Source organism: Haliotis asinina, chromosome 5 (genome assembly GCF_037392515.1).
Source record: "Haliotis asinina isolate JCU_RB_2024 chromosome 5, JCU_Hal_asi_v2, whole genome shotgun sequence".
Classification (NCBI taxonomy): domain Eukaryota; kingdom Metazoa; phylum Mollusca; class Gastropoda; order Lepetellida; family Haliotidae; genus Haliotis; species Haliotis asinina.
The window spans coordinates 63,955,499-63,979,216 of NC_090284.1; the positions used below are offsets into that span (position 1 = coordinate 63,955,499).

General features: G+C 36.8%; 2 protein-coding genes across 5 annotated transcripts in view; one reads left to right on the forward strand and one right to left on the reverse strand.

Annotated features, from left to right (window-relative positions):
• Positions 1-136: 136 nt before the first annotated feature.
• Positions 137-8,698, reverse strand: LOC137285039 (dynein regulatory complex subunit 3-like). Its single transcript, XM_067817224.1, has 11 exons — positions 8,605-8,698; positions 7,910-8,083; positions 6,904-7,020; positions 6,501-6,670; positions 5,609-5,755; positions 4,715-4,834; positions 3,613-3,725; positions 2,804-2,978; positions 2,478-2,609; positions 1,726-1,920; positions 137-891 (listed from the first exon to the last, which is right to left on the reverse strand). Exons 2-11 carry the CDS (start codon positions 8,067-8,069, stop codon positions 640-642), a joined length of 1,581 nt encoding a protein of 526 aa, XP_067673325.1. The 5' UTR covers positions 8,070-8,083; positions 8,605-8,698; the 3' UTR covers positions 137-639.
• Positions 8,699-8,887: 189 nt separating this feature from the next.
• Positions 8,888-23,718, forward strand: part of LOC137285037 (target of Myb1 membrane trafficking protein-like) — a 50,030-nt gene continuing 35,199 nt past the window's right edge. For 3 of the 4 annotated variants that reach the window (XM_067817220.1, XM_067817221.1, XM_067817222.1), the window contains exon 1: positions 8,899-8,964. In XM_067817220.1, the coding sequence (XP_067673321.1) occupies positions 8,907-8,964 (58 nt within the window). In that variant the 5' untranslated portion in view covers positions 8,899-8,906. Of the gene's footprint in view, positions 8,965-23,718 lie in introns of all 4 variants that reach the window. The other variant, XM_067817223.1, reaches the window with a different exon arrangement.

Sequence of the window (23,718 nt, forward strand, 5' to 3'; positions counted from 1 at the left end):
AATATCTATATATTTCCATTGTGGATTCATGGAATCATATTCCAATTGTGTTTCAACATTCCTTATGTCACAACACCATGATACAGCTGAAATATTGCAAGAAGCAGCATTAAACAACTAACAATATCATTTGATATTGTTGTATTCAAGAATGAATGATTTATTTGAGAGTTCAAATGTACAAATTGATTTGGATGAGACATAAATTATATAATTACCAGTCAATGCCAACATGTATTTTCATAATTTAATTAAAGCAACAGCAAAAACTTTCTATGACTTGAATGTATGTACACCATACACATCTATTCCTTAAAAACTTCATTACTGGCGCGTAACTTATTATAGTTTGCTCCTTGGCTCTTTTAATCTTTGGTGAAGAAAATTAAGACAGGTTTTGAGTCTTTTTGAGGTAATAGTCTATTACAGTATACTATAAAGAAAAAAGATTTTCTTTATTAAATACATTGTTGATATGGCTGGGAAAGGTTAAACTGAACCCACTGCAGTGTCTGTAGAACTGTTCATGGCATATCACAGATGTAAATGTCATGTGGATATCATGTTGATATCCCCCCAGTAATATACCCGCCCCCGTATATACATGTCAGTATCACATCACTATTGTATCCATTTCTGTCAGTACACATTGGTCTGTAGGACATCCAGGTGGTCCACCTCCTCACGCATGTTGTCAATCAGGTGGTTGATTTCTGCCACTCGCATACGATTACGTTTAATCTCCTCCTCTTCATGGATATTTTCGATCATCGCCTTCAGCCATTGGTTGATTCTGGTCACCATGTCGTCCTCCTTGTTGTCTATCTTTAGCAGGTGGACATCATGTGAGGAAGTGACAGCATTGTTGATTGTATCCTTGTCCACAAACAGCTGAAAAAGGAGTGAAGTTTTGTAAATAGCCCAGAATGTTTGTTTATGAAAATTATGATAGGTTGACCACTGTCCATGCTACAAAGTGGGTGCTACAAAGTCATTGAGTCTCGATTAGACAATCCACTAATTTATATTTTGACCAGTGGTGTACACAGTTGCACTATACCATCATTTGTGTCAAGCAGCATGTCCACCTATCAATTTAGTCACCTCTTACAACAAGCAGAGGTTGCTCAGGACCAGTTCCAACATGGACACCTGGTGACCTTTCTAAGGTGTCAGTGTCTAGCAATGTCTAACTGGGAACACAATATAAATAAAACTTAAGTCCTCCATTAACAGGTTTTTAAAATCTGCACATTTATGAAGGATTTATAACTATTTTAAGTCATGATATGGTTAAAAACTGCTGTTGTGACTAAGCTTTTACTCACTCATGAACATTATTGGTACCAAACTAATTGTGATTTGTAGCTGACACTTACACAGTGAAACCCTCCTTTTATTCCTTTATTTTGTAAATAAACTTAAAGGTGTCACACTGTATTTTAAACAAACACCTTTCATACCCATGTCAGTCTTTCAATGCAGCTCTGTTGCCATGCCATATCTGTTGTCTGTAAGTACGGAGCAAGTGTCTCCCTGTGTCAGGAACATACCAGTGCCATTAGTTTGGATGAAATGGTAACCATCAGAGGCCTGAACCACTTCCATGATACAACAGAATACTGTTGAAGGTGATGTTAAACCCAGCTCAATTTCTGGCTGTACTAAGTGGACCCTGCTGATTCTGACATCAGGACATTAACAAAGAGTCACCAGGCCGCTTACCATTCTAAGATCCTCTGAGATTTCTTCATCCAGCTCATTCTTGATAACCTTCTCCAAGGTTACTATGGCGATTTCCATCATCCTCTCATGGTGTTGGTTCTCAAGGTCACGACACTGAGTGAGAAAACCTTGAACTTGCTCTGTGAATGCAGAAACCATATCCTGCATATTGCGTTCAAAGTCCTTAATGACTTCCTGAAAATAGAAGAACATCAGTCATGTTTCAATCTTATGCCATAATTACGTAAACATCTGTCTGATTGGAACAAATCAAGAGATATGAGAACCATTACTTTTCATGACTATGAATCAGTGTCATTTTCAGAGAGAAGAACTTTATTACCTAAAGGAAACAGAATCAATCTTAAAAGATCAGAGGTTATCTAAGACACTTGTTTGTAGTGAGCGCTAAGATCTGTCCATAATGAAATTGGACTCAGATTCAGATTTGAAATACACTGATACAGGCAGAGACATTGGTTTATTTTATGCACTTTTCCGAGGACATCTATCTGGCTCAAAAACAAATAGCCAACAAATATTTGAGTTCAGTTATTGTCACCCAAAGGCTAGGCTGCTTTAAACTTGAAAAAGAGTAAAATAACAGAACTTAAGAGAAAGATTGTTTGCTTGATACAGATGTGTGTATCTAACGATTTCAACAGTTTCCCAGACAGCGGCATGTCTTTTGAAACATTTAAAAATGTGCCAACACTGCAGTTTACAATGGCTGTGGATGACAGTTAACTCACCTCAAGCTGATCCACAAGTTGCAGCTCCAGACCCATGAGCTGATCCCAGAGGTCTGATGTCCGGTTCTGGTAGTCGGTCAGCTTGGTGTCCAGGATCTTGGGATCAGTGATTTGCCCAATTTCCTGGAACAGCTAGAAAAAGACAAGGACATCAAGAAACAATGTTTTGTATATCTTGATATAATTCCCAATGACTTTCCCAAAAATTTTTCATTGGATGGTTCATTTTAACTAATTTTATCCGTTTATCCAGAATGCAATTGAAGAGAAATGTTCCGCAACAGAAATTCAATCAAAACAATCAAATAGTGCTCAATATTTCCTACCCTCTTTTTGTCTGCCATGAAGTCTTCAATGGTTTTCATGCCCATGGCTTTGTTCTCAGACTTGGCCTCCTCTACACACTCCCAGAACTGAGTCACCTCATCCTGGCGCTTCGAGTGTTCCTGGAGACCATAGTCAAATATCTGGTGGCAGATCCGCACAAAGTTCTCTTTGAAAGTAATACATTAAGGAAAATAACTATCTTGTGCATCGTAAACAGGACAACCTACTGAGAAACTGCATGACATCCTGTCTCTTCAGTAGAACATATCAATACATGTGTTCTTGTCAACGTTTGAAATACCTGCCTATCTGACCGCCCAGGATTGTTCATTTTCAACATTTTCAACTGCCAGATTCTCAAATTCACCTGTCTGATGGTCGGGCTACACTCTAGACATATTGTATGTGAAGGTATGCGCAGGCAAGTTATGGTCGGGGCTGGCAAGTTCAACATCCTGGCTGAAATGTTTGGGAGTTTCATACCCTGTTCTTGTAGAAGTCAGACAATCAGTACCAACAACAGAAGTAATTATCTACAAATGTTTCAAGTCCAAATGGTGATATTAGCAGTGTACGGAGATTCTACTAGCCATAAGGATATGTTTTTGTACTAAGACTGTTTCCCAATACTTAAAAAAAATGGCTGCCTATGAAAGATTCATGCTCACCACATCATGCTTTATGCTTGAACTGATCTACATGATAAATGTTCTCACGATGCTGTGAATAGTAAAAGTAAAGACTGTCTTCACTAGCATAAAATATTGTTTTCAATTGAAACGCTACATATTGAAGTCTGAAAGGATATACAATGAGCAGTTCATCCACTCCTGGCATCTCGTTGAGTTTCTTGCCCTCTGCATCCTCATCGTACATGCTGTCAAACAGACTGGGGCCATTCATCAGCTCCACATAGCCACCCTGCAACAACAGGAACATGAACATCAGACAACGCTACAAACAACTATCCCACAAAACTTTGGGAATTCATATCTGTGGGCAGCACACTTTATCACTGTCTGTCTCCCAGACCCTAAAGGAAAAAATGCTTAAAATCTAAATTTGCCTAAGCTGTCATATTATTCTGTTTTTTTTCTCATAAACTGAAAAGAATAAAACACGGATTTTCAACATCAGCTGGACAAAAATAAACCAAAACAAAGGGAAATACCCATGACTGACAGAGAACACTAATCAATAAAGTTATGTACGATGGAAGGCTTAACCATCAGAATTAAGGCAGAGATTTCAGCCTCCTAGACAGACAACAAGTCAAGGATACACACCTGCAGCCTGTGGTTCACTGTGTCAACTAGCAACATGTTAACTATATATGTGTTCACAATCCACATTATTTCCAATCCATGTTTTCAGTGTCATAGTAAACGTGATAGTTTCCCTGGCATTCGAAGCCCCAATACTGGGGAGTTGTTTGTGAAAAGCATGTGGTGTTCAGCATTTGCATTTGTTCAGCAGTGGTCAGGATTGGAATACAATTTTAGCAAACACAGCATTGAGTATATTAGCTTGACTTAACTCAGTCTAAACTAGAACTAGAACTACATTGCTTTGAGAAATATCTTTACCACAATACAACAAGGGGAATGAAGAATGTCATATATGGTACCCATGTAGAGATAATCAGTCCTGATCTTTGTCATAAGATGAAACATAAATGGCCTAGCCACTCCCACTGACTGTTACACAAAGTGATCTGAGTGCTGTAACTAGCGCAATAACAGTTTCCATGATAAAGCTTTACGCACATGAATTCCAGAACCAACTATCTTCTGCTGCCACTGTGTCCTCCTGATCTCCTTTTACATTAACCATACCCTGGACATGTTTTCATTTGGAATACTGACACTAAACGACCGCCACAGTGGTAATGGCAGAAATGGCTACCATACCTTGTGAAGTTCCAGTTCTTTGGCTCTTCTCTCTTCTTCCTCCTGTTTAGCTTGAGCCTTCCTCTCATTGTCCAGACGTTCTTCAATACCCATCTGGAATCTCTCATATGCTGCATTCCGCTACAAATTACACACAGACACAGTCAAGAAGGGTTGTATTTCTGCTGCTTTGATTATTGTGATTTCTGCATATAACAAAATGGACATAAAACTCAGTCAACTACAGTCATAAGAAATCTCAAGATGACTACTAATTATATTTAGTTTGAACCATAGTTCATTAAGGACTAAAAAATAAAAAATAAAAAGATCAAAAGTTCATTATAACCATGGTTGTTATAACCATAATTTGTTATATGCATTTCGACGTATGCATACAAGGGTGCTGGGATAAAAATACAGACTGTTATGTCCGTCAGTTGGTTAGAGTATATTTACCATAATGTAGTTTTCTTATTTTCTAACCATTTGAATAATACTTATAATTCCTTAACTCATAGAAGAAGTATATATGGTTGACAACTACTTCAATTCTTGGGCAGGATGTTTCAGTACAGGTATGAAAACTTCAAAACAATACAAGAACCTGTATCAAAACGGCATGCTTGAGAAAAAAGAAGTTGTCATTCATACATAGTTCTTCTGACTACTAAAAATGCCACTCAAACAAGTGATTCCAAAACTGTTTTGTGAAAGATGACGTTTTCCAGTCAGCTAAATGGTATCAACTATTGAATGAATTTTATGAAAATTAACGCACACAACTATATTCTGAAAATGGTGGTATATTAGTCAAAAAGATCCAGCAAATGGTATTTAAAAAATAACTTGAAAATGTGCAATAGGCTGCTAAATAGAGATATGAAAATGAGCTGATAAATTCCCATGTCTTACCGACTGCTCATCGATGAGTCTGTAGTCAAGGAACTCGAGGTGTGGAAGGAAGGCAATGACCTTCATTTTACACAGTTCTTCCTCACAGAAAGGGTTCCCATTTAGATTCAGTGTCTTCAGTTTCTTGAACTTTCTCAGATATGTTAACTTGAAAAAATTACAAATTTAACATTAGACATTCATCAGAACAAAGAGACACTGAAATAAGATATCTGGCTGAGAATGACAGAATGTCTGTCGTTTTAAGATGATAAATAAAAAGCATCAATATTGGTCCACAAAATATGTCTGCTGACTTGTTTCTACCTTTCAATGAACTGGCCCAGTTTTTTGAAAGTCTATCAGGGTTGCATATATTCATAACCCATGATATTCATGTAAATATATTTGTACTTATTGTACTACCTAATCTTGTCTTGTACCTAGCTATCTTGTCACAGTACTATAGAAACTACAAATAGATGTTACATGGCTAGCCCCCAAATGCCATTTAATAGATCTAAATAATTTGGTGGTTTTGGGTTACAAACAAAATGGGCATAACAATTATAATTAAGACATTCAAACATTCCCTGAACAGTAAACATACAGTGCTTTAGCCAAGAATTTTTTGAGTGTTGCCAATTGGCACCTTAACTATTAAAATGTGCACCAATGCAGCTGAGCCATTCATGGTAACCATAATACAGAACTTAGAGACAACTAAGTGGATTATATTAAATGTTGCATCAATGGGTATGCTCTGGCACTTAAAGAAAGTGCCACTGCAAGTTTTTAGTGTGAATGGTGCCTTGGTGCCGCCTGGCTGAAGCACCAAACATATCTGTCAAACATTTCTCAACTTTCTAAGGATCACACTATGGACAGACTATTGCCTAGCAACTGTTCTTACATCAAGTTCCAGCTCATTGAGGTCATTGTTGCCCACACTGAGCACGTGCAAGTTGACCAGCATGTCCATGTTCTCAAGACGAGATATTCTGTTGTTGTACAAAGTAAGATCTTCCAACTTAGTGAGCTGCCTCAGGCCCTCTATGACCTCTATGTTGTTGAATGACAAATCTGGAAAACATGGATACAAAAAATGTAAAACATATTTCAGTCTCGCCATACAATCTGTTTCTTTTATTTTTCTGAAGTGAGAACAATATTGTTTCACATTTCAAAATAAAAAGAAGAGTTAAAAGTAAACAGTTGTAACATTTGCATACCACTGCAATCATAATATGATATATGAAGATGACAAAGATGAATTTGCTGGAAAGTATATTACAGACCTTATGGTAACCACTCACCAAGCCAGACCAAATTGACGAGCATATCTAATCCTTCTATTTTTTCAATGATGTTGTTGTCTAGTTGTAACTTGACAAGGTTGGTGAATTCCCAGAGGTTGTCGATTTTCAAAATATCTGTAAACAACAATTCATATGAATCAGGCTGGTCATTTAGCATATTAAGTGAAGGTAAGCACAGTACTGAGAAGGCACCATTATCAGAAGGGTACGCACACACACATGAAATAAGAGACAATTCTTTATCCAGAAATATAGCACATCACTTATACAGTGTCTGTATACCATCATCAGTGCTCGGTAATAATAAGATTAGCAGATTCATGGTACATCATTATAGATTCAAACTCACAATTTGTATACATGCACAGTGTGTTAGCTTAGTACACATCCTGACAATCATAAAAATCCTCTTTTGTGTCATTACAATAGACAGAACATCTGCCACTGATATGAGAATCTGGCAGGATAAGCATGTACAATGAAAAACAATCCAAAACATCATCATCAACCCTCCCCTAGCCATAAGTTAGAGATGTTCCCAAAGGAGGAGTGACATTCTGGAGGAGTGACAGTCAGATCATGAAGTAGACTTGCAGCTTTGTTTATAATATAACTGAAGTTGAAATCCACATGAATCATTTGTCTTTTAGAAGTACCAACATGTAAATGCCTATCAAGAACCAGGGCTGGGAGATCTCTGAGCTCCAACTGTCTTGACTAAGATACACAACCTTAGACTAATGGAAGTGTTATGCATTCACGATTTTTTCTAATCTGAAAACAGTGATAATTACACACAGTTTTCAAGATAGTCTTGTGACATTTATAAGTGTGATCTAGGACATATGTTTAAAACACTGAATTTACTTGAAAAGAGTTTGAAAGGAAATCAGTAATGGAATACATTTTGGTGACAAATTATAACTATTGTAAGATGGAAAAAAAACCCAAACAGATTCATTGTAAAGAAGTTATATTATAGTAACAAAAGATTCCAAAGTACTTTTAAAATCCAGTCGTAATGATGTGACATCAGCAAAGTCTATCCCCTCTGCTTTTGCAAGTTTTCCTGCTTCTTCTTTTGGCCCCTGTTCCTCCACAGACCTCTGGAGCATTTCCTCGTCAATAACTGAGGGCTCCACAGTGTCATATAGGCGACTCATCTTTGGTTCTATCTCTGTAAGAAAAAATCATTTACAGACAAGTGAAATAAATACAACTAAGCAAGATACATGAGCATGTGATAATATTACTATCACAAATGCAATAGCTGCACAGTGTCTGTTTGCATATAATCATAGTCAATATACTGGTGTTGGTATGGTAGAGGCATACATGAAATCATTTAGTGTAATTTCATTATTCCTTGGTACAGCTTTTTATGTTTTACATGTTGCATATTGCCTGGCATAATCATTCATAATCAGCAGCTGAAAATCTAAACAATCACTGCTTCACATCGGATCACTTTCTAAGACTGGTTGGCTCTCACAAAAAAATCAGAACATGCTTTTTTCAAATATGAACACGATTTGAAGTATGAATGTAAAATGCTAAATACTATTATTAGTGTAGCATCAACGAAATGCTCTGTTGCCATTTGTCCCAGCAAATTCTCTGAACAGTGATGACGACTTTCAGTCCTTTTAACATTTGGAGCTGTAACAGTGCAGTATGTAAAACATATCCTTCACTCACATTTATCAAATTACATGAAGTTGTGTCAATTCCGAAGGAACATTTTCTCTGCTTCGAATTTAGAGCCCTAATGGCGTCCCGTTGGCATAACAACGGTCACTTCCGTGTTTATATAGGACATACATGAAAGTTTTTATTAATTATCATATGCTATAATAAAAATATTAATTCGCAATTTGAGATGTGAAACGTATGCAGAATTGTGATAATTTTCCCGAATAGAAATTAATGATAATAATTTTGGAAAGAGAAATCCGTTTCTATTTATAGAATCGGAAGTGACGTTCGAGCACTTTGTCAAAATGGCGGCTCTCTTTGGTCACGGAAATCCACTTACAACTCAAGTTGGACAGTTAATAGGTCTGTATATCAACAATATTTCACTGAGATAATAGTTGTCTATAACACTAGCTTGAGTGTTCTGTCAGTTATTTTGTTTTGACTAGACTTCGCACATGATGTTGCATTTTGCGATGCTGTAGCAAGGTAACCTGGCTGGCAAGTTGTTTATCTTCTGGTATACCGACAGTCTCGTTTGTTTACTTGTTCTAAAATTGTCTGATGACACAACGCCATGACCTCTCGTAATTTGAGTGTTTTTTTAAGCTGTTGCATAAACGTCTTTGCGAGCACAGGTCTTGTTGTCATAGTAGATGTCACTCGTAAAAGGGTGTTTAACCGTGAATGAAAACAGAAATCATTACCACAGGTAGACACTTTTCGCCAGTGTTGCATTTCCGGATTGTAACGGACACGATAGAAAGTCATGTCAGGTTATGGAAATATTTGCGTTTTCCTGGTAATATAATAATTGCGGATAACAATTTATGTTATGATGTAATATGTAACCACAAGTGTGTTGACACTTTTGGGACATTACATTTTCAGCCATGCTGTGTGAAATATGAACAGCTTGGCCATTTTATAATCTACACATAATTATGATCAAGATGGTGAATAATTTCACTGTACCTAAACCCTCAAAACAGTCATGTGAATATCCACATGGCAATAATGTGAATATCATATGACAGATCTGATCTGTGTGTTAAGGGTTGCCATTGCAAAGCATGTTGGCTATATTACATTTGTAGAAAACTTGTCATTGCATGTAAAGTTTCAATGATCAGTTTTGAGTTGCTAATTGTAAAGCAGTTATTCTGTTTGGTGTTGAGTGAATGTAGTGGTGCTCTGATTAACTGAGATAATCAAAGATTGGTCGCAGTGACCAAACAACCAAGCAATCGATCGAATTTTCTCATAATTGAACACAAATGATTTTAGAACTTCTGGTTTAGTCTTTGAAACATTTGGCTTTGGAAGTTACATATGGAACATATTTCAGAAGTAGTCAGGATCTGAAAACTTGTTTAATTCTCAGAAAACTCACTTCACTAATTGAAAAGTCATTGACTGAGTATTTTTGAAGAGTCCAGGACGTATATGTTTATGAGATATTGATCATTACATAAAAGTAGTAAGCTGCATCAGATTATACATACCTGCAGTAAAAACTTGGATAGGAAAATTTTAAAAAGGACGCTAACCATTTATTTTTTTTAGATGATTGTTAATTATTAATGAAGCAATCATCATTTATATAAGATTTCAACCAATTCCCAACACAAGGTTGTCTGTGGAAAAGAACCGCTGAAGAAACTTTCAACATGCTGAAGATGTAATTTCTAACTGAGTGAGTGAGTGAATTTAGTTTTACGCCACACTGAGCAATATCCAGCTGTATGGCGGCAGTTTGTAAATAATTGAGTCTGGACCAGACGATCCAGTGACCAACAACATGGGCATCGATCTGCGCAATTGTGAAGCGATGACATGTGTCACCTATTATGGCAAGCATGGGTTGCTGATAGCCTATTCTACCCATTGACCTTCATGGGTCAATTTCTAACTGAAAACAGTGTACTGTTGAATCATTAACTTTTGTTTCTACATGTTTATTATATGATATGTAAATAATAACATTCCATATCTGAACAACATGTGACATACATCAATGAACTTTACCACAGGAAAATATTTTCAGAAGTCATCCGAAATTAGTACAGTCATTAATCACATCATTGTATACAAGAATTAAGTCTGTATGCCATGTTTACCTAATAATGATTGTTGTGATGATATTTGCATGGTATTAAACCTATTTTTCAGGTTTTACATGTTCTTGAAGTAAATCTTAAGAGACAGCAGGTTTGACTGCCCAAGTCAAATGGTTTCAAATGGTTTGAGAATAATGATAAGCAGTGTTATTCCAAGTGTGTAATAATCAGTGTCTGCATGAATACGATGATGATGCTACAGAAATACATACCAATTCACCATAATGAGAGGGATGCAAAGTGTCGATCTGATGAGAGCACAATAATTTTGTGATGTAATTCAGTGCACAGTGGGTGTCTATACCAAGACTTTAAAGGGATGCACTTTCGATGTTTATTGTTTTAATTGTTTTGTAATAGAACTGCTGATATTTAGGATGATTACTTTCAAAACGTAAGGGGTGGTGGGATATCCTAGTGGTTAAAGGGTTCTCTTGTCTCATTAGTTATTACATCTTAACATGTAAATTTAGATTATACTTGCTTACATTAACACACCCGAAATTTGCTGACATTAACACACCCGAGATTTGGAAAGATCATATTAATATTTATCATGCAACTGGACATTGTCGATGATTGCTACCGTGGTTGCTGTGCTGTTACTCACCTAGGTGAGCACATCCTGCCAGAACAGGTCAGCTTGATGAATGTCATATTTACTTATTTTTTCCAATTTGCTGTGCTTATTTTGCTGAGGTCAGTTTACTGTCAGGTGGGGGCATTGTGGACACCAGGGCTTTGTCCACAGGTTGTATTGACCATTTCTCGTCATGAGTCACTTTCTGGGCCATCCTCTCTCATGGGTTTATCTGTTCAGAATGTCTCACTACTCTGCAGATGTATTTGGAAACAGTTGACTGTTGTGTATCAAATTGTTTTGTTTTCTTTTAGAAGGTAGAGTTGCTATGTTGGTAAAAGTTAGAGTTCGTGATATATTTTCTTCAGCAAGACATTGAAATAATGTGTTTATCTGGAAATAAGGTTTGTGGCCAGTAACCAAAATAATGTAACGAGTAGTAGTAATGAGACATGACATAGATGAATATCTTGTCATATGATGACTACTATACTTCCTTTCAAATGTTTACACTCGCTTAAGACACTCAGTATATGTTATGTGTATATATATGGCTACACTGGAGATTGATTTCTCCAGTAACTGGGTGGAACCAATTGCAAACCTTATGCAAATGAATTGCATGAGGATTGTGCTTGTGAACAGCTTTGTTTGGGTGTAAAGTTTTCTTAAGAATTCATTTTCTCTGATTTTTATCATTTACTGAATTCATGAAAATAATCTTTTCAGTGTTATGAATTTGTTTTACAAAAGTCAGTTCATGTGTAAACAGTACCTTTATTCAGTGTGAAATATTTGGCAAAAATTTAGTTGGAACAGTTCCTGTAAGCCTGTAAGTAAGTGATATTTTTAAACTAGTGAGTCTAAACTTTTGAAAGGAAGTATATATTGTCTTGTGTGTAATGTTCATCTGTGTTTAACATGTACATCCCCCCCTCCCTCTTACAGATAGGTTTAGGGAGAAAATTACTGTTTCGGTGAATTCATGTATGAAATGCTCCCCGAAACATTGTTACTTTGCTCTTTGACAACTTAATGATGTGCACCCGTTCATGAAGGACATGCACTAGAATATTTTTCCAACAAAATTTGGAAAAACAGTTGATAATTCTAGTTCTGTGGGGTTTAATGTATTATTGTGGATATAGAAAGGAAAACAGATTTTAGGATAATAGTCAGTATAGTCTTTATTAGATATTTTTCTCACTTAGCATACTGATGCCAGATTTTGTGTGGTGTGAGTTGACCACAACCATACTTACGTTTTACATTCAAGACTGTAACTGCCACATGTCACTTGGTGTGAGTTGACCGCGACCATACTTATGTTTTATATCCAAGACTGAAATTGCCACATGTCACTTGGTGTGAGTTGACCGAGACCATAATTACGTTTTACATCCAAGACTGTAACTGCCAGATGTCACTTGGTGTGAGTTGAACCCATTGCGAGGGATGCATTGGTCGTTGGGTTATGCACGAAACATGCAATATTGACACTGATTTTACGGGCAAGTTAGGGGCTCAGCTTATACATGGTAATATACAGTATTCAAATGCTGGGTTAGCTAAGTGGCTAGAGTGTTTGCTCAGTCATGCCCAAAGTCCAGGTTCAGTTCCCCACAGTGTTCAGAGCCCATTTCAGGAATGTTGTTGTGTCTGACATCATTATATCAGCCCCTTGTTTGTATGGTTCCAGCTTCACATGAAATACTACTTGTGCTGGAATAATCATACATGATTGTAAACAGGATTTACACGATGTACTCATACTTCCTGCTCACTTATTAAAATTGCAATGTATTAGAATTTGAGTTGTAACAAACATAAAATAATTTGTTCTCAAAGAAAAAAATATGTTTTCACATTTGTCATGTTTAATGATAGAGGGTGGTGAAATGTAGGAATTCTACATGAATACAAACAAACATTAGTTTGTCATGTTTCCAACCCAGCGACTAGATTTGGTGCTGGGATATTTTCAAACATGTTTACACTTTAAATTTGAGGGCAGTCATTTTCTTGCTCGAGATGTAGCAGGAGTCAACTTACATTGCAAACGAAGCAACTTCAGGTTTAAGTGGCTCAGACAGACCAGAGTTGACTTATGGATTGGCGATTGTTCACGATTGTATTAAAGTGTTTGATGAGCAGTGTGTTGTTTCGGTACAGAAGCAAGCATCTTTGTCTATCACTTTGCTGATAAACATGGTAAAGGTGCCTACATTTTACAGAAAATTCACACTGAAAAAATGAAGAAGGTGAAATATGTCAGGCTGTGACTATAGTCTGATGCATGAACATCCATTCATTCCCCAAAGCTGTAGAAAACTGCATTATCTTAAAGTGTGTGTAGTCTCTATCCTGGGAAACCTTGTCACCCCAGTCTCTGTAAACTCAATATACGTTAACTATATTTTGTCTGAAGAACTGTTCTGTCTAGGCAGAATGCATTAAGGCTTTATGATGCTTCTGGATTGTGTGCATTTCTTCCGGCACTGCCATGTGGATGGTCAACAATGTTGTATGGCAGTATTTTCTGATAGAAAGTCTTTAAAGTGTATCACAGTATATTTGAACTGAGAAGCAATCAGAAACATTCAGATTCAGAATTACTGTTCTTGAATAGAGCAAAACAAGAAGTTGGTGATATTAATTGATATTCATCGTATTTTTCCAACATTTGATGTGTAAGTATTTTATTTTAGATCACAGTTAAAACAGTTTTTGGCTGTTTTGTTGTGATATTCACAGAAGTGGAGGAATGTGCATGCACACAAGAGAGGTAAATGAAAATTATCTTCTTGTCTTCTCACACTTGCATTATGGAATGACAGAAACATCTTGAAGATGTTCAGTTAGGTGTATAACATTTAACAGATTATAGAATTGCTTTTCAATTCAAAATCACCTGATGTAGTACATTCAGAATTGTTATTGTAACATGTGTCATGGGAAGAATGAGGCTCAACAAAGTGATAACTGAAATTATCGTACATTCTTCAGGCCACACGTAGCACCTTAACATGACATTTTTGCTTCAATTATGCAAAAATTGAGATTTTGATTAATTTTTTTCTTATATTTAGTACATGTACTTCGCGATACACCACATTGTTTTCGATACAGAGTCTTAGTAATTGAATATACATCCAGTTTCACCCCTAACACCCCACAGCAGAGGCAAACCTATTTGTGTCACTATACAGTTATACATCGGCAGAAAGCTGGTTTCAGCAGTTTATACCATTGAAGCCAATCACAGACTTTGTTGCATATTTGGAATTAGTTGTACAGTAATTGGTATTTGGAATAGGTTCAGTGTATTGTTTCAGAATGCCATGACATGAAAACACATTCAGACTTTTAGTTTGTGTCATCCTCTGTGATTGGTCAGATGAAAGGTCATTCTGACATGTCATGCAATGTGGCGACTAGTGACAGCATGCACTAATATCAGATTATAAAGAGATTGCTGTTATCTGGGTTGATAGATATCAAAGAAGTTGTGGTCAGTGTCCTAAGCAATCTTTGAAATTAGATACTACTTTAAACAAAAAGATCAAACAATAATCACTATCTACTGATAGTCAGACTGCAAGTTTTTTTTAATTGTCGGATTTGTGCTAGCATTTTGTATCCATGTCATCAAACAAATATTTTATGCTGGTTTGGTAATCAGGAATTTATCATCTATATATATTTCTTTCAAAGCCACAAAAACTCTGTTAACATCATAATCTGTCAAAGACCATGATACCAGTTTCTTCATTTTTATTATTTCTACCTTAATTTTGAATATGTGATTGATCATGTTGTTAGAGTGTATTGGACAGATAACAGTACATATGCTTAATCATTTGTACAGACCTAGATGAGATTGATTTTCATCTCAATTTTTCACCTAGCTCCCAAATTACATATCTCCTTGACCCAACATTGGGGTCAGCTGCTAATTATTCAGATAACAACTGTCACTAGGTATTAGCCCTTGATAGCAGACAGTCATCAGCTGGACATCTACCTTATCTGGGACTGTGATTTCACAATAAGTACTTTGCCCTTGTTTATTAATGCAGGTATGTGTCACAGATTGTAATGTTACTATAAGCATGGTAATCACTGTCAGTTAGTGTGAAGGCAGTTAATCGGTAGTTTTGTTAAACTTGAATTTATTGATGGTTTAGTTTGTCATCCAGCAAGCATGCCTTTTTTGTCGTAGACTACCTGAGCTGATAGAGTTCCACCAAATTGGTAAACCTGCATCTATAACAATGCATAGAAATTGGCAGGCCCCGACAATCATTTCACAATCATCTGATGTCCATCATAATATTTATCAGCCAAAACTGGCTCTGAAGGCGAGCTTTGGTGAAATGAATCCAGATTTCTTGAGAGATATTCCAGCAATAAATTTGCATCACAATACTTTTTTGACCTTTGTGACATCACTAATTACAATGACATCACAATGAATGACATCACATCCATTTTTTCAAGTGAAACTGATCAGCTGTCAATCTACCTTCAAGGAAATGGTGATTATTGTTAACAATCTAACTATGTTGGATGAATGATTTTTGATAGTAGACAGAATATCATTGCTCAACGATAAGAGATTAAGAGTCATCTACAAGCCAAGGGGTTAGTGGGATTATGCTAGATAAACACATTGGCAGACTGCCAATCACATTTTGGTTGGTGTGTATACAGTGTCACTGAACCATTCAGAGTGTCCGAGGTTATCCAGGCTTTTGTGACCTTGCAAGTATTATACATCGATTGGGAAAGGCAGGAGCCATGGGCCATTTTGCACATTAGAATGAAATATGGCCCATTAAAATTTTGAAATCTGGTGTTGATACAAGGGCAGTATCCCATTCTAAATTCAGAAAATGGCTAATAATCCTGAGAGTGAAAATGTCCCATTGTCAAAGTTTTCTATCCCAATCCCTGATTATAACGTGTAAAGTACAGATTCTTGTACTTTTGTTGGGTTGAGCCCTATCCAGGATTCAAACCCACACCCTCAGAGTCAGACACCTACTTGCCAAGATGTGCGTTTGAATCCCAGATGGGCCTCAATCTATCAAAAGTACAAGAATCTGTATGTTACTAGAAAGTGTAATCCCAACATATGTTACATCTGACCACTTTCTAAATGGCATTGTGTAATCACATGAATATGACATTAAAAAGACAAAAGAAAAATAGTTTCATGGGAAAATTTCTAGCAAATTGAACTGTGTGAAAGATAAAGTGATAAACATACATCTACTTTATGACCGGTTTGAAACAAATTGCTCTTTAGCATTGCTGGCCATTTCTGGTTCTGTTTTTATGGCAAATACTTATTTGCCTGTCTTGATGGATATTATGAAATTAATGATTATTGGTCTCATGTTTTGTGAGGTTTCACTGTAATTGAATGAATTTGCATTAGCTTAACTGACATGTATTACTAGGGCCGACATAAGCGTGAGGTGACGAAGCAGAACAATTGATAGGTTGAGTCCACAGAGATGAGCCAGCCGTCATATGTGTTGATCTTTCCTGTTAGGGTTGTGTACTAATCTCTGTGTTACATCACATGCTGCAGTGTGTACTGATTTCCCTCTTGCCTCACTTCCGTCTTGTGAAAACATTGCCGAATTATAGTACAAAGTACACATTCTAATTAGTTATATAAAATAATTGTTTCTATCGCACACTTGTCACGTCTTGTTTGTAGACTTGTATCCACACTGGTCGACAGAAGCATTCAGTACATTGGGGGATTAATCCAGGATTCAGTACATAGTACAGTACCCTTGGTAGACAGTTTTGGAAATGGAATGATAACAGATAACAATCTCCGTCAAATTGGTTGGTGGTATGAAGTTACCTGAGCATAGCCATTCGATAAATTGCTGCCTGAATATAGACATCTAAATAGACCTAGATATGCTTTGTCTCTAAGAAACGTGTGTGTAAGAGAGGTTTTGTGCATGTATGTTTAGTGTATGTAAATATGCATGAATCTCTATTACACTTGCTAGAACCAATAATAAATGCTATGCAACATGTTTTAACATACACATAAAGATGTGTAATCCTGTACTTACTTTTAGAATGCTCAAATTAGAGACTATTAGAGACATGTCTGAATTGTCAATGTCAGTGTGCAGACTGGCATAGATACCATGTTTCTAGAAGATGCCTGAACCCCTACACAAGCCTTGCCAAGCCTAGATTTCCTGTTATGTATTAGAAGACTGTTTAGCTATGTTTTTGTTCAACTCAACATGCTCAACAGTCACATTTTTGATCACAGATGTTCATTATTGTCTTATCACCATGTTCCACTGTGGTGCCAGTTTTTACAAACTCATTTGTCTTTCATGGTATGCTTAAATATTTATAAAACAGCTGTATATTATATCTTATACATGTTATTGAGAAGAGTTTGTCTGACTCTGTTTATTTAGAATCTGTTGGAACACCAGATTATTGAAAGTGTCTGTCTTGTGTTGGTTGAAGGTGGGTTCCCTCTCATGTCTAAGGTTTAGTGACAGACGCTGAAAGCATACACTGTGTATGTGGGGAAGATATATTATCTCATCCCAAGGTTAAATATATATATGTTTTCGTGGAAAAACACTTGTGGAAAAAGAGTATTCTGAAAGTGTATTATTTATCAGTTGATTGATTTTTAACATAGCTCTAGTGCTTATATCATTTAGTGCATATGTTCAATTTTATGTCTCTCTTAGCATTGTTCAAGCAATCTCACAGCAGAGTACACCAGAAATGGGCTTTACTCATTGTACCCATATATGGAATAAACCCATCTTCGGCGTCATGAGTGAATGCTTCAACCAGAAGCTACTCAACTATTTTTTTGGTTCTTCCATGGAGCTTTGTGGTGTTAGTCTAATGGTGAGGTATGCTTTGTTTCCAGAGCAGAACTCAAAAACCATTAAATATTTTTCTGCAAAACGTGGTAGATATATCAATCAGAACCTAAAGTGGTGCCTTTTGCTATGTACAGGTTTTTATGATTTCTTATTTTCTTGGTTTACATGGAAACATTTCAGACATTGTCTCAAATGTGAGAAGTGTGTTTCGTTTCCGGAGCAGAACTCAAAAACCGTTCAATATTTTTCTGCAGAACATGGTAGATATATCAATTAGAACCTAAAGTGGTGCCTTTTGCTATTTGCAGGTTTTTGTGATTTATTATTTTCTCATTTTCCATGGAAACGTTTTGGACATAGTCTCAAAAGTGAGAGGTGTGTTTTGTTTCCGGAACAGAACTCAAAAACCGTTCAGTATTTTTCTGCAAAGCTTGGTAGATATATCAGTCAGAGCCTAAAGTGGTGCCTTTTGCTATGTACAGGTTTTTGTGATTTCTTACTTTCTCAATTTCCATGGAAACGTTTCGGACTTAGTCTCAAAATGGAGGTAAGGCGATGAGCACAACCTAAAACCTTCCTAATATCTGTCAGCAAAACTACAAAAGTGGTGCCTTTTGCCATTTACAGGTGTTTGTGATTCATTTGCTGGGTTTCCATGAAAACAATTTGGACTTAGTCTCAAAATGGAGGAATGGGCCTTGTTTCTGGAGCACAACTCGAAAACTATTTAAAATCTTTCAGCAAAACTTGGCAGATACTTGAGGTAGACGACAAAGTGGTGCCTTTTGCTATTTACAAAGTTTACAAAGTTTTGGCATCTTTATTTTTCGTGGTTTCCATGGAAAAAAATGGAAGTCTCAAAATGGATGGATGAGCTTTGTTTCTGGAGAACAACTCGAAAACCATTTGATATCTTTCAACAGATCTTGGCAGATATATGAGACAGACGTTGAAGTGATGACTTTTGCTGTTTACAGATACATGGCATTAATATTTTTGATGAATTCCATGGAAACATTACAAACTTAGTCTAAAAAGACATTAAGTAACTGTCAGATGATTTGTCCTTTCAAATATATGGTGGCCAAGGGGATATGTCATCCTCTGATGACTCTTGTTTCATTTAACATAGTATTGTACAAGCTAATCTCCTGTGTGTCATCTAATGTTTAACATGTTAGATTTGTACTTACATGGTTTAAAGCTGCACAATAAGCCATTCACCAGTAATTCAGGTAAGTATAGAGATGTGTTGTCAGATAAGTACTATTCATGAATTTTTTAGGAAATGTTGAATATCCTATTTTTGTAACAAATGTGATCTTGGTCAGAGTCGAAGATACAGTATTGGTCCTTATTGTCCCATGTCTGTCTCACAGAGTAGATGAGAGTACTCGTAGCTGTAAAGCTGGCTGACAAGAGTGCTTCTGTCTGTGACCATGGTGACCTAGGTGGTTATGTGTCAATGTATCTGAATACCATAGATTGTTGAAATACTTTGAGGGTACAGTGGAGTAGGCTAGTGGTTAAAGTGTTTGATTGTTACGCTGGAGACCCGGCCTTGATTCCACGTATGGGTACAAAGTGTGATGCCCATGTTCTGGTGGCCTCTGCTGTGATATTACTGGAATATTACTAAAAGTAGTTAAATTCCCCCCTCTCTCTCTTTCTTTCTCTCTCTCTCTCTTTCTCTCTCTCTCACTCTCTCACCCTCTCACTCTCACCCTGTCACTCTCTTGATCATTTACGTGACTTTGATACGTGAAGGCTTCAATATACATGTATGTGATTATGTCAAGAAAGAACTTCTCTCTCTTACTCCCAGTTATGAAAAAACTCAGTTTGACCTTCTAGTAAAATCAAATTGGTTGTTTGTTGTATTGTGTCTGCACAATTAACAAGATTAACGAGTATGTGCTATAGTTAATAAGATGAATTGATAAAATGGGCGTCGTCCTTCTGTTGACTGGTTTGATAGGTACACTATGTCTGGTGGTCTGACGATGGTCAGTCCAACCTACAATGAGCTTTGAAATCCTTGTTAGTGCATTCCAACAGGATGACAGCATGGCTTCTTCAGGGAAGGAATGTTCTCATCAGGAGGCTGTTAGAGCTAGTTATGATTGCAATTATCTCAATTAATAGGACATGCTGATCATGATGACCGGATGTCTGACATATTGACTTGTGGATGGAATAGTTCTGTTGATCAATCTGAATTGTGAATACATATTTAGCCGAGTAACTTTGGGAAAGATGACTTTGACCTTTTATGATACTGAATGTTCGAATTGTCATTCCCAAGACTGACTGTATCATGTTTGTGTAGGGTTATGTGACATCCTCTTGAAGCAGGTCCCTCTTCAGGATTTGAGTGCAGGCAAGGCTCTCAGTGTGCAATGAGCATGGTGAATAGATTGATTTGAGGACCTGGGGATAACATAGAGTGATCTGTCTGTGTCACTGAGACCGGTCTCAGTGCAGTGACCCAGTAGGTGGTGCCAGTTACTGTACAGTGCCCACTGGTTTTACTACTCTACAGTTTGAATTTTCTTTTAAGCCTACCAAATGACAGTTGTTTTATTTGTAGAAGCTGTTGTCCAGAAGGTAATGCCACCTGAGGTGTGGATTTGTGCAGGTGCTAAAACTGTTAATGTCCATTACTTTGGGCTCTACTCATGTCTTAAACTAACATGCTGAGACGTATAAAAGCGCCATAAGTTTGACTTAAAGTTATCAGATTTTCTTATCACAGCCCTAACTAACGTGTTCATGTGCAGTCATGCATGTTCCAAAAATCTGTATCCTGTTTCGGATGTTGTTAAATGTTTTATTTAGTGGAAAAAAATCTTTTTGTATCTTGAAAGTTGTATAACTTACGATGGTGACACGCCACAAGTGACATGCTTCTTCAGGTCACTTTGTCAAGGATTTGCTTTGATTCTTTAGATGATTGTGACATATGATAATCTATCTCACCATGCAATGACTTAAATAGTTCCTTACTTGGACATAATCAACCCATATGAGATTGTACCATGTACACTCAGTTAAACAGACCATTATCATGTGAATATTGCTGTCAGTGATAAACATGATAAAAGCAGTGGTTCCGTTTGGACATACAATATGAACAACATCTGTACTTTAACTGGAGAGATGCAACAAGTGTCGTACATCTTGCAAAAAGACTCGACATACATATGATGCTTCTTTGGGGTGTCAGATGATTTTTTTATTAAACAGCTTGTACGATATATGGTATCTGACAATCACTAGTGTAGTAATTTCTGTTTCAACCCCTACTGTATGTTTCCTGTCGAGGAAACACTTTCGTACTAAAATATGTCATGCTTGGCTTATTATAATTTGCCTCAAAGATATGTGTAAGTGAAATAAAAGCTGCCTTGTTTTCAACAGTATAAAATGGTTCAAATTAAGTATGATGGTGCAATCAGCAATTCTAATTATGACATTATGTAGACGGTAATGTCCAAGTAAGGACTGGTGAGTTACGAGGCTTTTACCCTATATAAATTTCTTTTGTAAGGCAAATGTAATGCAAAGAGTACAAACTATCAAGGTCTAACAATTAAAACTGATAAACATTGCTCCATTCTTGAAGAAATAATGGAGAGAGCAGACAATGGAATGACATCACAAAATGTAATTAAATAATGTTTGCTGTTGTATTGCATATCTCAGTGGCTATCCCCAAATAATTTAGTCAGTAGACATACAACTTCTCTCTATTACAAGGATACATCTTGGACAGTTAAGCCACACATGGGTAATGGTGCTGATGAACATACTTGGTGAGTGGATATCAGTAGGTGTACATACAGGACTCAGGTGAAGCCAGAACCTACATCATGTGGCAGGTAGAGCACAGGTAAAACACCTCCAGCCGAGGCCAGGCTTGATAGTTTTGTTTGGATGCTAATATAGTAATAGTCAGTGGGCAGCTGTTGACTTGTGTTAACATGGCAACTACGAAAAGGACAGTTCTGAAATTGATCAGTAGGCATTGTGCATATATGAAATAGTGTCCTGGTTGAAAAAAATGAAACCGTAGATGAAACGTTTGTCTACTTGAATATTCGATCTGCATGTGTTCTCTGTTCCAATCAACATCACTGTGTACATGTCTGTATTATACCCGACTTATGTGCATATTATTAATTGTGACCAGTGAAGATAGGATTAGAATGGGCCTTCAGCAGTTCATGCATGTTGTAAGAGGTGGCTAAATAGAGGATAAGAGTCAGGCTTGCATATCATCTTATCCCCATAGCGTAGATTGATGCTCATGGTGTTTATCTCTGGATTGTCGTCCTGACTTGATTTTTTTACAGACCACCATCATATGGCTGGAATATTGATGAGTAGCTGAACTAGTAGACAACCAACCACCTGTATTATGGTCATATATTTCACATAATTAGTTGTTGAACATGTTGAACATTGGCCAGCTAAGTCAGTATGGCAACGTATACTGTGTGCACATGACATTGCAACGTTACAAGGAGATGTGTAAACTCTTTTCCTCTCGGGATGAGCTTATCTATCATTTTAATTACTTCTGCAGTGATTAACATCACTATTACCATGTGTTTTACTGAGTGTTTCAGATCACACCCATCTTGTATACAAGAGATGACTGTGTCATCCATGTGGACAAATTGCGTCTGTGTCTGTTTATCAGTATTTTACCTACAGTTATATACCTTGCTACGTGTCTGTCCTAACTCCCCTCCCCCAGCCTTCCAGCCTTCAGTACACATACCCACTCACCTGTTTATCAGGTCTTTGTTACTATGGTTTCTGAAAGCAGGACATCTTTGTGCTAGCCATGTGCCTATGAGTCATTGCCAGTTATATGGATATTCTTTTCCTCATGGGCAGACTGTTGCCAATTGGCTGGTGTAACACTAGCTATATTGTATGTATTTCTGCTTTCCACCAGCTTCATCCAGCTTTCACTTATATGAAAGCAGTGAGGCTAGAGCAGTGTTTGATTTAAAGCAGAAATCTGTGTTTTCAGGATTGTAATGATAATTTCACACCCAAAAGATCTGAATTACATATCTAATTTCTGGACGCACTCTGATAAAACCTACTGTGAAAACGGCTGGTGTATTAATGCTGTAATCAAGTTATATTTTCTGTTTTATTTACTGCTGATTTGGTGGTGTATATTTATGAGGTAAATCTACACGATGCACTTATAGTGACCATATACATGATAATCAGAATAGCGTGACTAGTAGCAGAGATTGGGAAGGACAAGGGCCATGGATCATTTTGCACAGTAGAATTTAAATGACCCATTAAAATTTGGAAGTTTACAACTGATACAAGGGCAGTGGTCCAATCAAACTTGTATGCACTCAAATCTCTACACCACTGACGTCAAAATACTGTCAGTTTAATGTTTACTATAACTTTTTCTCCCCCTTTTGACATAAGAGCAACAGGGGCAAAGACGTGGCCAAGTTAGGCCACAATCTCCTCCTTTTGA